The sequence below is a fragment of the Heterodontus francisci genome, chromosome 9 (genome assembly GCF_036365525.1).
Source record: "Heterodontus francisci isolate sHetFra1 chromosome 9, sHetFra1.hap1, whole genome shotgun sequence".
NCBI classification, from domain to species: domain Eukaryota; kingdom Metazoa; phylum Chordata; class Chondrichthyes; order Heterodontiformes; family Heterodontidae; genus Heterodontus; species Heterodontus francisci.
The window spans coordinates 19,293,247-19,308,765 of NC_090379.1; the positions used below are offsets into that span (position 1 = coordinate 19,293,247).

The 15,519-nt window shown below is 41.0% G+C and overlaps 2 protein-coding genes across 5 annotated transcripts in view; one reads left to right on the forward strand and one right to left on the reverse strand.

The window, feature by feature from the left end:
* Positions 1-5,392, forward strand: part of LOC137373611 (basal body-orientation factor 1-like) — a 75,077-nt gene extending 69,685 nt beyond the window's left edge. For both annotated transcript variants that reach the window (XM_068038640.1, XM_068038641.1), the window contains 2 exons: positions 3,596-3,673; positions 5,207-5,392. In XM_068038640.1, coding sequence (XP_067894741.1) covers positions 3,596-3,673; positions 5,207-5,333 — 205 coding nt within the window. In that variant the 3' untranslated portion in view covers positions 5,334-5,392. The remainder of the gene's footprint in view (positions 1-3,595; positions 3,674-5,206) is intronic.
* Positions 5,393-10,769: 5,377 nt separating this feature from the next.
* aldh6a1 (aldehyde dehydrogenase 6 family, member A1) overlaps positions 10,770-15,519 on the reverse strand; it is a 39,104-nt gene continuing 34,354 nt past the window's right edge. For all 3 annotated transcript variants that reach the window (XM_068038646.1, XM_068038647.1, XM_068038648.1), the window contains exon 12: positions 10,770-14,697. In XM_068038646.1, coding sequence (XP_067894747.1) covers positions 14,593-14,697 — 105 coding nt within the window. In that variant the 3' untranslated portion in view covers positions 10,770-14,592. The remainder of the gene's footprint in view (positions 14,698-15,519) is intronic.

Here is a 15,519-nt window from a genome sequence, read left to right on the forward strand (position 1 = left end):
TCATCTATCTTGTTACAAATGCTGCTGCATTCAGATAAAGAGCCTTAAGCTTTGACTTTTTGTCATTATTACTCATTCTGGTTCTAATTTCTGCTGCACTCTTCTGCTTATATTTTCTGCCTCTTCCTGCCAAACTTTGATTACCGTTCGCCTCTTCACTACCCTGCACCTCTGTTCTCGTTTCTTTTTGATTTTTTAAAACTTCCCTTCAATTGAATCCTCGCCCCCCCACTAATTAGTTTAAAGTCCTATCTACAACCCTAGTTGTACGATTTACCAGGACACTGGTCCCTGCTCGGTTCAAATGGACCCAGTCCCAACGAAATAGCTCTCTCCTTCCCCAGTACTGGTGCCAGTGCCCCATGAATTGGAACCCATTTCTTCCACACTAATCTTTGAGCCATGAGTTTATCTCTCTAATCTTATTTGCCCTACGCCAATTTGCACGTGGCTCAGGTAATAATCCAGAGATTATTACCTTTGTGGTTCTGCTTTTTAATTTAGCCCCGAGCTGCTCATAGTCCCTCAGCAGAACCTCTTTCCTAGTCCTACCTATGTCGTTGGTACCTACATGGACCACAACAACTGGATCCTTCCCTTCCCACTCCAAGTTCCTCTCCAGCCAGAAGAGATGTCCTTAACCTTGGCACCAGGTAGGCAGACAGCCTTCGGGACTCCGTCTTTGCTGCAGAGAGCAGTATCTATTCCCCTAACTATGCTATCCCCTATTACTACTACATTTCTCTTTTCTCCCCCCACTTGAATGGTGCTCTGAACCACGGTGCTGTGGTCAGTTCGCACATCCTCCCTGCAGCCTGTGCCCCCGTCCACACCGGGAGCAAGAACCTGATAACCATTGGATAAGGGCACTGGCTGAGGCTCCTCCAAAGCTAAATTCTGGATCCCCATACCTGCCTCTCCCATAATTCTGTTACTTAGTATTTTTAAGCAGATAGCATGTTATACATAATTCAATATTCTTGCACACTGTATTCTCCACATTTCCACCTACCCCCAATAACCTTCCACCTCCTTGCTTAACAAGAATGTATCTACGTTTGTCTTAAAAATATTCAAAGACTCTGCTTCCACTGCCTTTTGAGGAAGAGAATTCCAAAGACTCACAACCCTCAAAGAAACAATTTCTCCTCAACTCCGTCTTAAATGGGTGACCCCTTATTTTTAAACAGTGACCCCTAGTTCTAGATTCTCCCACAAGGGGAAACACCTTTCCACATCCACCCTGTCAAGACCCCTCAGGATCTTATGTTTCAATCAAGTTGCCTCTTATTCTTCTAAATTCCAGCAGATACAAGCCTAGCCTGTCCAATCTTTCCTCGTAAAACAGCCTGCCCATTCCAGGTATTAGTCTAGTAAACCTTCCATGTATTGCCTCCAACGCATTTACATCCTTCCTTAAATAAGGAGACCAGTACTGTACACAATACTCCAGATGTGGTCTCACCAATGCCCTGTATAGCTGAAGCATAACCTCCCTACTTTTGTATTCAATTCCCCTCGCGATAAACGATAACATTCTATTAGCTTTCCTAATTATGTGCTGTACCTGCATACTAACCTTTTGCGATTCATGCACTAGGACACACAGATCCCTCTGCATCTCAGAGCTCTGCAATCTTTCACCATTTAGTTAATATGCTTTTTTATTCTTCCTGCCAAAATGGACAATTTCCCACATTATACTCCATTTGCCAGGTCTTTGCCCACTCACTTAACCTATCTATATCCCTTTGTAGCCCCCTATGTCCTCTCTTTCCTACCTATCTTTGTGTCATCAGCAAATTTAGCAACCATACCTTCAGTCCCTTCATCCAAGTCATTTATATAAATTGTAAAAAAGATGAGGCCCCAGCACAGATCCCTGTGGCACGCCACTGGTTACATCTTGCCAACTAGAAAATGACCCATTTATGCATATTCTGTTTCCTGTTAGCTAGCCAATCTTCCATCCATGCCAACATGTTACCCCCGACATCATGAGCTTTTATTATTGCTTTTCTGATCTCAAGTACTGTTTCCTCCAATTTTAAAACACCCAGTTCAAACCTCTGCAACAGCCTGTTAGTCATGTGACTAAAACTGGCCCGACCACTTCGGTGTTTTGGGGAAGCAACTACTGGGTCCCCATTGTTTCAACATTGTCTGTTACTGTGCAAAAATGTCTTCCTAGTCAGGGGCTTGCACTTTTTATGTTTTAATGTGTGCCTCAGTATTGGCAGGTGGGGGCTTGCCTGACACACACTATTGCGCTAATACCATCATTAATTAACAGAACTACCCCTCCACCTTTTCCTAGCTTCCTGTCCTTCCGAAATGCTATGTACCCTTCAATATTCAGGTCCAAATCTATCTATTTATGCAGCTATGTCTCTGTAATGGCTATCAGATCGTACTCATTTATTTCTATTTGTGCTATTTGCTATTTACGGCAGCCAATCTTTACAGTCTCACTTTTATTTAAAGTGAAACATTATAAGCAGACACCTGCTAACTCAACTACATGCTGGTGTCTCTTTTTATCTCTTTAAAACTTAACTTTTCAGTTGGCCCAAAAAGGAGGGACCTAAGTGCCCCTAATGGAGGGGGATCACTAATATCTAGTATCAAAAACCAAAAACTTTAAAAGGAGACTGAATTCAAATTAAAATAACATTCCCAGGGTGATACACTCCAGTCCCCCCTGTGCCCACTGGTCATGGAAGAGTGTCTCTTTATATCTGCTCCCATGAAACCCAATTAGTGCCCTCCAACTGCATATAACCTAAACACAATTGATATATAATTAACAACAGGAGCGGAAAAGGTAGCAAATTAAAACATAAAACATTTCTCACATCTGCCCAAAATGCCTTTTCTAGTGAGGTTAAATCTTTTATTGCTCAGAAATTAAGATATTGCTTCTCTGCCCTTTTCACCAAAAGGTCACACATCCTTGTAAAGACCAGGGCAGTATTGGGTGGAATAGTATTAACTGATTGTGAAAGGGGAGTGCACACCGTTATCATCCAGCTCACGGTGAATGGCAGCCGAAGCTCAAAACTAAAGAAATCTATAAGCATCATTTGATTTCTGTAAGGTAGTCTTGTATGCATAAAATAGACTCCACTTTAATGTGCTTTCTACTGTATGTATAGGTATGCTGCATAAGGCACAATATAGGTTATGGTTATCTTGGCTATCTTTTGAAACACCATCATTACTCCAGCATAGTCTCTGTAACCACTCCACTAGTTTAGCAAGCGATACATTTTGTATTGGGACAGAAAAGAAAGAGCGAAGCTGGTGTGGGAAATGGGGGAAAAAAAATCTTCAGTTGGCAGGGGTGGGATTTTTTTGTGGATTAGGCAGAACATAACCTTTACTCTGCATCCTAACTGCACCTGATACTGAAAGGACTCACACTGAGTTAATTTTCTCAGTAATGCATTACCAAAAAAAACTTTACTGTTTTAATAAATGATTTTACATTTGCTTTGTAAAGTTCGTATTCAGTAGGATAGCATTTGAAGTTCTGCAGCTAACAAGTGCATAATCCACAAGTGCTGAATCTCTCCTTTACTTGTATTCCAAATAGGAAACAAACTCATCAAATTTTGGTCTCCACAACTCCTTCTGAGAATGTTATTACCATAAATGAGCCAGAAGAAGCTAGGTAAGAATCTAAAACATAATAGTGCCTTGCAAGTTATTGTTGGGGATTAAAATTCAGCCATGATGTAATTTAATTCTGTATTTTCATGAGCATAGCAATTAAGAGTTACCACACATTATGGGGGATGCAGCAGCACAAATGATTGAAGCTATCCACATGTAGGAGATGGTGGTGGCCTCAAGATGGTGATTTGCCCAAGCCTGTGTTTCCATCTTTCCCGCACCCAGATGGCCTATTACTTGTACTGGCACCAACAATACTTTAGCAAGTTCGGCATAATTCTCTTGCAGCTTCTAGCTTGACACTTCTCCCATAATTCTGTTACTTAGTATATCTTAGCAGATAGCAAAGCAGCTGTTCATCTTGAAGGTTGTTGGGTGCATTACTGGGGACAGGACAGGGGGGAGGGGGTCAGAGAAACCTCCAACTTCCATTTTTTTTTTAAATTGCAAGTATTTCCTCTTTGGTGGTTTTCCCAAGCTGCAGGGCATTTGTGGTTGAAAGCAGTCCAGATCTGCCAGTACTGCGCAGAAACTAGTATAGGGAGTGGGAAAGGGGAAGAAACTCCTCATCTGATTTTATTCTCACCTCACCCCCACTACTGAAGTCGGGAATCAGACGCAGTGTAAATAATAGAAACAAACCCAGAATCCCACCACTCCCTGTCCGTTCTCCAATATTTATTGCTGGGGAAATTTTAAAGACTGAAAATCAAAAGAACTGGCCAGCATATAAATACAGAAAATGCTGGAGCTTCACAGTAGGCCAGTCAACACCCAAGAGAAAAATGTTGGCAACTATTCCTGTGGGGCCCTTTATCAGAACCACTGAGTGACTTGTGTATTCCCAACATTTTTCTTTTTATCTCTATTTATGCAGTCATAGGGGAGTAGAGGGGTAGTTTAATACATTGTAACTCACTAAAAGATTAGAAATGCATCACATAGAATGTGTGTTGGGTAAATGCTATTTCCTACTGACTAACCCACATTTTTGATTATTTTCCGATGTACATTACAGTGGGGAATGGACTTCCATGGTGGGAGTGAATCACAACACATGGAAGGTGAACCAATACTCCCTACTGGAGTGGAAACATCATGGGTGGCCAGTATAGTACTTTCCTAAAACTATAAGAAATGTTCCTCCCATTTTTAAAACTCTTCCTGCAACATCTCAATCCCTCAACCAAAGGTACTCTAAAACCTAGGTCGTAGACAAGAGTTGATCTCCGCTCAGTGCCACTATTGAGAACAAAAGTTCAGCATACAAAAATGAATGCATTTGCAAATCAAACGAGTAATATATGAACGGAGAACATTTCACCACATTGATAAGCTCTATATATTAGTCTCAAGAAGTTAATGAACAGATTCTAGGCAGGGCAGCTGGACAGAAACTTAGCAATTTAGGAAGTTGAGGACTAGGTCTGTTCAGGGTTTCTGCACAATTCTAATGGCTTATTTTTGTTTCTACTGTTTTGTGTTTCCATCTCATTTCAAAAGTCTGACTTAAACATTATTTTCTTCACAGCACTCAAGACGAGAACCACAGTTCCACCTTTATCACCCAGGCTCCTGTTGAGTCCGAATCAAACCGCATCAGTTTATCAAGTTTTCAGCTGTCAAAAGAAATATTACCAAATATTTTGTTAAAATAAATTATATAAGTGAGCAGCAGTTTAACATTGCATTAGTATCCCAAAATGTGCATTTGGAAAAAGTCATTAAAAATGCAATTTAAAATGAGCATAAAATTTTATTTCCTGTTTATTTAATTTTTATACCTCAAGTGTTAGGGCTTCAAAAAGCATGTAATTTAAATAGACAGGACAGAATATGTTAGAGCACTGATAAGCAAAGGCAGGGGAGTGGGGAATCTCTTTCATTTTATCACTCCACTGAGTTGGAATCTCTGCTGCACTACTCCAGGAAGAAGCCAAGTAGATGTCTGGTGTATACACTGAAGGGTGTGAAAAAAAACCACATAGGACAGTGGTGGTGGTCTCCAGTCAGTTTTTAGCAGTCAATTAAGACTGTGAGCAGGCTGTTCACTCCAAAGACACAGGATATGAATGGCAATGGAAGAAACCTTGGTGGGAATGCATCAACACTGGAATAGATCCATTCTGTCATGTACTCTTGTTGCCTACTATTTAGAACTCCAGCATCTTCACTGAAGCCAATGATTATGCGAAATCAGCTCCTCTGGTCTGGACACTGCATCCACATGCCAAATAATAGGCTTTTGAAGCAGATCCTCTTCTCACAACTTAAGGACCCGATCTCATGGAGGACAGAGAAAATGTTTTAAGGACACTCTGAAGACCTCACTGAAAGGGGACAAATTGATATCAGGGCGTAGGAGGAACTTGCCACAAACCCCATCATGTGGCACTGCCTCATCTAACAAGCTGCAGCAGTCAGAAACTGACCACATAAACTCTGCTGTGGAGAAGAGATGCAAGTGGAAGGAGAGCAGAACCCTGGCTTGAGAACCCCCCACTTGCTCAAGGCAACTATTGCCCTCTCTGTCCAAAGACCTGTAGCTCTAGCATTGGCCTGTTGAGTCCCTGAGGACACACAAATCACAAATGCCTGGCAGATAGCATCCTCATTTTGAGGGACTGACAACAACCACATAGATGCTACAACTTGAAAGCCTTTTCCATTGAAGTCCTGCACCTATGTCTGCTAGTAATGTCAGCAAAAGGGAGCTGAGCCAAAAAATCTCAGCACTACATGTCTTAAATGTTTAATTTGTGTTCTAAGCTCTTTGAAGAAACAAAGATTGACTCATCTACCAGTTCCAGTTCAGTGCTACTCGGGCTAGAGGAAAAAATAAATTTAAACAAATCTACGAGCATTAAAAAAAACCTATTAAACCTCATGTCAAGGTAGATCGTCTTAGATACTAACTCTTAAACAGTTCATAATTAGCAGATCCCAGAAACATTATAGTCTATATCTCAAAACTCATGTTAATTCTCTTATAGGTGTAGAATACAGTTTGACTGAGGTGGGGAGAAAGAGGGGAGCGTATTAAGCTACAAAAAACAGATTAACATTTCAGGTCAATGACCCTTCATCAGATCAATTCTGAAGGGGCATTGACCTGAAATGTTTTTCTCTCTCCACTCAGCTGTCAGACCTGCTGAGTATTTCTGGCATTTTCTACTTTTATTTCATATTTCCAGTATCTGTAGTATTTTGCTTCCCATATTAAGATTACAGGATGGCTCTTGGGGTGATATGGAAACCTTTGAAGAGAGCCCCAGATTATGCAAGTGAGGGAAGATACATGAATAGCAGTCTTGGCTGATCATAACTGGAGTTTTAATTTATTTTTAATAAACAGCCAGCAATACTGGCGAGCTTTGGATGAGTAGTAGTGCATTGCACCGGAGATTCCCTCAAGTGGTTAGAGGCAGCACTAACTAGGATGGTGATGGGACCAACAGATGCTACTTGGAGTGGGTGCTTATTGGTGATATTGATCTTGTTCTATGCTCCTGCTCCCTACTAAGAAACCTGGCAGAACCAGAGATATGGGGTTTTAAGAATGAGAAATAATTCAGAGAGTTTAAGTTAAAGTTGGCTTTTAAGAAAAATACAGATATAGTTGACTAGCCAAGGAATGAGGTCTTCTGTTAGAAATGATGGGCAAAATTTAATTTAATTGATTAATTAGCACAGTTAACCTGTTATCTGAGTTACTCGGAAAAGAGTGACATTTTTCATGGTGTATACACATTCAAAGGTGCAACGGATAAGAAAGACTTAGATAATAGGGCGGCACAGTGGTTAGCACCGCAGCCTCACAGCTCCAGCGACCCGGGTTCGATTCTGGGTACTGCCAGTGTGGAGTTTGCAAGTTCTCCCTGTGTCTGCGTGGGTTTCCTCTGGGTGCTCCGGTTTCCTCCCACATGCCAAAGACTTGCAGGTTGATAGGTAAATTGGCCATTAGCAATTGCCCCTAGTATAGGTAGGTGGTAGGGAAATTTAGGGACAGATGGGGATGTGGTAGGAATATGGAATTAGTGTAGGATTAGTATAAATGGGTGGTTGATGGTCGGCACAGACTCTGTGGGCTGAAGGGCCTGTTTCAGTGCTGTATCTCTAAACTAAACTAATAGACCAGTCAATCAGTTGTGGCATTTCCCATGTAGCCTTCAGGTGAAGTGGTGTTAGAAGGTGGGGGCTATTCAGATCAAGACATACAGGCATAATTTAGCTCCCATTTCAAGTCATCCATTGATTTTACATTATACTTTGATTTTATATTGTATCTAATAATCAAAACTCAATCCAATTTGAGGACAGCAGTTTCTCTGTAGTACAGGCTGAGGAACTAAGGCACACTACACTGAACTGCTGCAGTAATTACAGCATAACAAGTTTACATAGAAAGTTTCCATTATAAGTGTGGACATGAGAATTTATAATGAAAAAAGCTGACAAAAAATTGTAACAAAAATAACAGGAAGTAAAGGTTTTGAGAACAGTACGTACCTAAAGACTAGATTATTAATAGATAGGATAAAAGCCAGATGACCCATGATTGTCATGTAGTTTGTACTAAAATGAAGTTCCACAACTTAATCTTCCAAAGAATCAAAATGTATTAACACAAAAACTAAAATAGCACAAAAACACCTGGATATCATTCAACTCATTAAAATGTAAACAGAGGGATTAAATATAAATGTACATGGTTTCTTAATTTAAAGACCATGCTTTTTTGTACCACGATAAAGCAATGGCATGAGACCACAACCCTTACTTGGAACATACACTGTTTTTCCTTCATTGTCACACTGGAGATCAAAATCCTGAAATTCCCTGCTTAACACCATTGCAGGAGCACCATAAGGACTGTAGCAGCTCAAGGTAGCCCGCCCATTTCAGGACGAATTGGGATAGGCAATAAACACAGATGTGCCAGCAGTTCCCCATATCCAGAGAGCAAAAAAAAACATTCTGCAGATTACACCAGTCCAAAGCCTTGCTGCACAAGGAGTGCTATATAATTATAAATTCTTGCCAATTCTGTGGCGAGTAACTCACCTCCTGACTCCCAAAGCCTTTCCACAATCTACAAAGCACAAGTCAGGAGTGTGATGGAATACTCTTCACTTGCCTGGTTGAGTGCATCTCCATCAACACAAGAAGCTCAACACCATCCAGGGCAAAGCAGCCGTTTGATTGGCACCCCATCCATCCCCTTAAATGTTCACTCCCTTCATGACTGCTATCCTGTGGCTGCAGTGTGTACTATTTACAAAATGCACTGCAGCAACAAACCAAGGCTTCTTCTATAGCACCTTCCAAACCTGCGACCACTACCACCTAGAAGAAGGGCAGCAGGCGCGTGAGAATACCACCGCCAAGCCGTACACTATCCTGACTTGGAAATATATCACTGCTCCTTCATCGTTGCTGGGTCAAAAACCTGAAACTCCCTACCTACATCTCAGATTTCAGTGGTGGCTCATGACTACCTTCAAAAGGGCAATTAGGGATGAGTAAAAAATGCTGGCCTTGCCAGCAACACCCCACATCCCAAAAAATTAATAAAAAAATCATTGATGCATTGTTACTGCAATTTTATTAACCCTTTTGAATTAATGTTTATAAAATATTCATATTAAAATTCTAGAACCTCTTTTGCATGAAAACTCCTTCCCGTTCCAGGTCTGTATTCCTTCACATTTTTCTTTCATCACCCTTCATTTCCCTAGAAAGGCCAGAAAGCAACTCACTTCCTGACCTCTGCAACTATCGTACTGTAACCAAACACCAGCAGTTGCAAGTAGAAGTAGTTACTGATACTGCCTCTCACTGGGGAAAGAGGAATGATTGGTGCCAGGTAAAGATGGTTCGGCAAATGGCAACTCTCAAGTTTAAATGCAGATAGCAAACAAGAGTATTGCCAAAAAGAGAGCTAAAAGGCCATGAACGTTAGCACAAGTTGAGTTTTGAAATGTTTCCTTCCCTTTAGGTCTTAGACTGGACTGCCAAAATGTAACTTTAAACTGTAGTAAATGACTGCTAACTTAAGTTTTTAATGTTAAAACAGTTCTTGTCCACGAGAGTTAGGTGAAGAACCTAACCTAGAACCTATCACAAACAAGCACCTATACTGATGGGATGACCAAGCTTGGAAATTAACAGGGCAGAAGAAAAAATATGGGCCTGTTCTTTTAAAAGCACAAGATGCCCACCACTTGCGGTTTTTAATTTTGCATTCATAAACTTAAGAACTGTGTGGCAATACATGTTCATGACCTCAGATTTGAGCATTTTGGTTGTATTTTTTTTTAAAATTGAGACTGCATACACACATACTCCCCCTTTCCTTGAACTTGCTGTTATTTGTCCAACCCTAACCAGTAAGGAAATGTCAAAAGTTGAATAACTGAGTAGCAATCCTGCACCTTTTTTTAAAAATACAAACATGTGAAAACATTGAAAAACAAACTCTACACAAGATCTCACATCTCACTGGACATTACTCTAGATTACAGGTGGTGTTTGCTTTTTGTTTTATTTAAAAAAGTACGCTAGTTTCCTCCCCTCCTCATCTCTTCAAGGCCCTAACTCTTGATGGGATATGGTGTCACTGGCAACACTCCCAAAACCTTATCCAAGTAGCCATTCTTCATGTGTGGGCCCAGACAGTGAGTGTTATTGTGTTTTTCCTGATTGTATTATTGGAGACAGGGGAAGGAGGAGAAAACTTAACCTCACCCATCCTGTTCCTTCCCACCATTCACTCCCACATGCTTTCCAGCAGGGATTTCTGGTTAGAGAGGAGGTAGAACTCCAACAGCATCCCTCATTGAGATTAGTTAAACCAGGATGAAGCAGGAAACAGACTTGGGACCTTTTGGTCTGCACAGCTCTATTACACATAACCTTTACCAAATGAAACATGGGGAGAGCTGCAGGAGGAATTTTAAATGCCAACCCCTGTGATTTTTGTCCATGTATCCAACAGTAAGTTGTGAGCAAGCTCATACATTTCAGACGACTCCAGAAAACACTGATCTTAAGTTCTTATTGAAAAATGTTTTGATATCCACAAAAGTCACAAAAAGCATTTATAGGAAGTTTAATGTCAACATGCAACAAGTGTGTTCTACATGATTAGTCATAGGTACATTATTCCCAAACGTACACAGGAACATGTAGCTTCATGTATAACCAAGTGATCTTTGTCGTCCCCCCTAATTTGAAGGGGGAAAAACTCAACCAGATAATCCAGGGTTATATACTGCACACTTCAACCCAGATTTAACTGCATAGCATATTTTCCACATGAATTAGCAACTTTCTTTAAGTACAAAATCACACTGACTGCTCAAAGATAGCAGCATTGGTTTTGATCTTTCAGAGTTCCCTAGATTTTAGAATGGTCCACACAGATTGGAAGGTAGCAAACGTAAACCCACTATTCAAGAAAAAGAGAAAAAATAGGGAACCATAGGCCAGTTAGCCTGATGCCAGTAGTAGAGAAACTGCTAGAATCTATTATTTAGGCACATGATAACAGGGCACTTAGAAATCACAATATAATTGGGTAGCGTCAACACGGATTTATGAAAGGGAAATCATGCTCGACAAATCAGTTGGGTTTTTTGAGGATCTAACGAACAGGGTAGATTAGGGGGGAAACTAACGAATTTCAGATTTACATTTTCCCGATGCTCTTGGAGAACGGAACATTCAAGACATTCTGGAATTCTTGGCTGGCACTAAACATGAACGAACATGTATTTGGAGTTTTAAAAAGCAATTGACAAGGTGCCACACAAGAGGTTATTATACAAAATTAGGGCTCAGAGGATTGGGGATAATATATTAGCATGGATTCAGGATTGGTTAAAAGGCAGGAAACAGAGTAGGAATAAACTGGTGGGGTACTGCAAGAATCAGTGTGTGGGGGCTCAGCTAGTTACAATCTGAATCAATGACCTAGATATGGGCGGGGAAAGTGTAATATATTCAGGTTTGCTGATAATACAAAGCTAGGTGGGAAAGTAAGCTGCGAGGAGAATGCAAACAGGCCACAAAGGGATATAGACAGGTAATGTGAGTGCGCAAGAATGTGGTGGATGGAGTATGATGGAGAAATGTGAAGTTATCCATTTAGCAGGAAATAAAAATAGAAAAGCAGATTATTAAATGGTTAAAGGTATTCAGAGGCACCTAGGTGTCCTTGTACAAGAAAGCTGACATGCAAATTCGAGCAATTAAGGCAGCAAATAGTATGTTAGTCACCTTGACTTGGATCTACATCACCGTTTCTTCACTGTCACTGAATCAAAAACCTGGAACTCCCTTCCTGATAGCACTGTGTACCTACACCATGGGGACTGCAGCGGTTCAAGAAGGCATTTCACCACCATCTTCTCAAGGGCAATTAGAGATGGACAACAAATGCTGGCCTTGCCAGGGATGCTCACATCCCATAAAATAAAATTTAAAAAATGAGCCTTTATTACAAAAGGAGACTGAAGAACAAGAGTACAGAAGTAGTACTGCAATTATATAGGGCCTTGGTGAGACCATATTTTGAGTACTGTACAACAATTTTGGTCTCCATTCCTAAGGAAGGATTTATTTTTCTTAGGGGGAGTGCAAAGGTTCATGAGACTGATTCCTAGATTGGGAGATTGTCCTACAAGGAGGGAATAAGTAGACTAGGTCTATAATCCCTTGAGTCTAGAAAAATTAGGGGTGTTCTTATTGAAATATATAAAATTCTTAAGGCGGTTGACAGGGTAGATGCTGAGAAGATGTTTTTCTCGATAAGGAGTCTAGAACTAGGGTCATAATCTCAGATTAAGGGGTCAGCCATTTACAAACTGTGATGACAAATATTTTCACTCAAAGGTGGAGTGTGTTAGGTACACTCTACCTCATATGGCACAGGATGCTCAGTTGCCAAGTATATTTACGAAATAAATCAATAATTTTTGGATACTAAGGGAATCCAAAAGATATGGGATAGTAGAGGTAGGAGAAGTTGAGGTAGATCAGTCATGATCTTACTGAACGGTGCAGCAGGCTCTAAGGGCCAAATGGCCTACTCCTATTTATGTTGTCACATCAGTTATATAAAGAGCAGAAATTGCCATCCATCAAATAATCCAGCCATGCATAATATTGTCACCACCATCTCATTACGCACAACAAAAGCTAGCTTGCTGTTCCTTTTTTGAGAGCATGTTTGAAACAGATTGTGAATAGGGATGTAAATAAAAACCAACATTAAAAATCCCAGTGGTAAATTAGTGCCTTCTACTACTTTACCATTTCATGGCTTCTTTGCTATGAAGGAATATTATCCATTTATTTTTGTTTGTCCTGAAGGCATCGACTCCTTGCTACAGTGTGATTTGATGGGCTCCACTTGCCTTGTATTATCACAAGAATCTCAATAGTGAGCAATGGCAGCTATTTGACTGGGTTGTAAAATTAACAGCCAAGTCCAATGTTGAAAAAAGTAAACTGAGCTGTTCAAACTGAGAGGGGTAGAAATTAAACTTTTGGTTACAACATTTTGCAGTTTATATCTAGATGTCCACTACATGATCAAAGACTTGCTACCCAAACCTTAGGCAGGAATTGCTGCAAACTGCTCAACAGCTGGAACCTTACCAACTTCTCTCTTCCTAATACAAGTGCAATGACCCTACTGCTGTCCTAGGTGGGATCTGCCAAATCACCAGAGAACAAAGTCCCAATCTGGGTCCTTTCTGGTGCGCATGACTGAGTGTCTCACTGGATAAGTAATGGAACCATTGCCAGAGCCCATTTCTACCCCATTTTGTCAAAGCACTAGGCTGAAGCAATGGATTCAAGATCCTTTTCTTTCTAAAAAGGATTATGTAGGTAAAGCACTTCAGACTTCTAAACCTAATCACAATCTTTCAGGACTAAAACGGTGCACTTTATACAGAAGAATTGCAGTTAATTTGTCTTTGATCAACCCAGTAACTGTGCACTGAATCTTTCAATTAAAGTAAAAATCAGCTCAGAAATATTGCCAATAACTATGATTTTCTTTCTATCCAGTGAATTCATATATTGGTTTAAAGCTAATTTATAGGATTGCATATCAAAGCAACCCATAAACAGTTAATTCTGGGATGCATACTTTAAGCTACATTCTTAAGCTACAAAGATAAGTCAGATTACTTTCTCCTGTGGAAATCATTTTGAGGGAAAAAGTGTAAACTGGGCAAGCAGTAGTTCAAATTTAGAGGGGGAAAACAGAACTTATTTTTTCTGTTTATATCTAGATGTGAGCTACATGATCAGAATTTTAGGATTTCTGAGCTATTAACTATTAGGGTGGCACAGTGGTTAGCACCGCAGCCTCACAGCTCCAGCGACCCGGGTTCAATTCTGGGTACTGCCTGTGTGGAGTTTGCAAGTTCTCCCTGTGTCTGCGTGGGTTTTCTCCGGGTGCTCCGGTTTCCTCCCACAAGCCAAAAGACTTGCAGCTTGGTAGGTAAATATAGGGACAGGTGGGGATGTGGTAGGAATATGGGATTAGTATAAATGGGTGGTTGATGGTCGGCTCAGACTCGGTGGGCCGAAGGGCCTGTTTCAGTGCTGTATCTCTAAAACTAAAAAACTAGGAACGGCATCCAGCAATTTGAAGTCGATGTTCAAAATTGCCAAAAAGGGTCAAAGTGAAAAAATGTTAACCATAATTTCCTTTCAATTCCCTCTTACCACATCCACGTCACTGCTGTATATGCCTCTCCCAGGTCAGGTGGAAGGGCCACACAGGATTATGTTGATTCCACCCACCCGCTCCTGCCCAAATTCTCAGTGTGTCAGATCCAAAGAGTCAGTACTGAGGAGCATGTTGAACACGCAGCTTGCCATTACAGTGGAATGAAATTAGCGCCCTATCGTTGGCATGGCAACAGATGGGCTGGTTAAGGTCGAATCTTCTTCCTTCCACTGGGATGTGACAGTCTTTATTTGAGTGTAGAACTGGATACCCTGGGATAAATTCGAAAAGCAAATAGGTTAAAGATTGCATACATGACCCTTGGTCTCAGTGTTAGGCTCAGTATTATTTCAGACGTTGAGCTTATTGAAATCTATGCACCAGCCTGGGCACCCATGTTTTCATTCAAATTGCTTGACCTGGTTCTGACTAGGATTACCAACTTTCCATGGAGTCTCCAGAAATTGAAGACGAATCTCCAGGACACTGCTGTGAGCAAACCCATCAGAAAAATCTGACCAATAAAGTGTTTCCCCTCCCCCCCCATTTTCCTTGAATACCTTTATTAATTATAAACGTATCAGACATGGGAATAAAGGCTGTTAACCGACAGTGAAGATCATCCAATTGGGTAATTAGAAGTCTATTAACTTTCCAATTGGTGCAGAAAGGGATGCACCATGATGACGGACATGTCGAGCAACCAATGGCGGAGTGTGGGATTGGAGCATTTGGAGGCACGTGATGAAACCTCCAGGAATATATTCAACCAGAGTTGGCAACCCTACCTCCGACCAGCTCCATGACCACCGTTAAGTATGTCTGTAGTATACATAATGCAGGCATTCTTGTCAGCTAGGACCAGATCCCGGTACAAGTGGGGCACAAATGCAGCTATAGCTTCACACTAAAAAAAAAAATCATTGAAGGCTCTCCAACAAGAATGGCTAGGCATGAAATCTACTGCTAAGATGCCACTACTAAATTGCTGGCCCTTCACCACGGTGGACGCCCTAGTAATACCCCGAAAGTCGTGAGGGCGCCTGCACTGCCATAGACCTCAGGGTCTGGGAGGGACTCAGAACTGCAGCGGA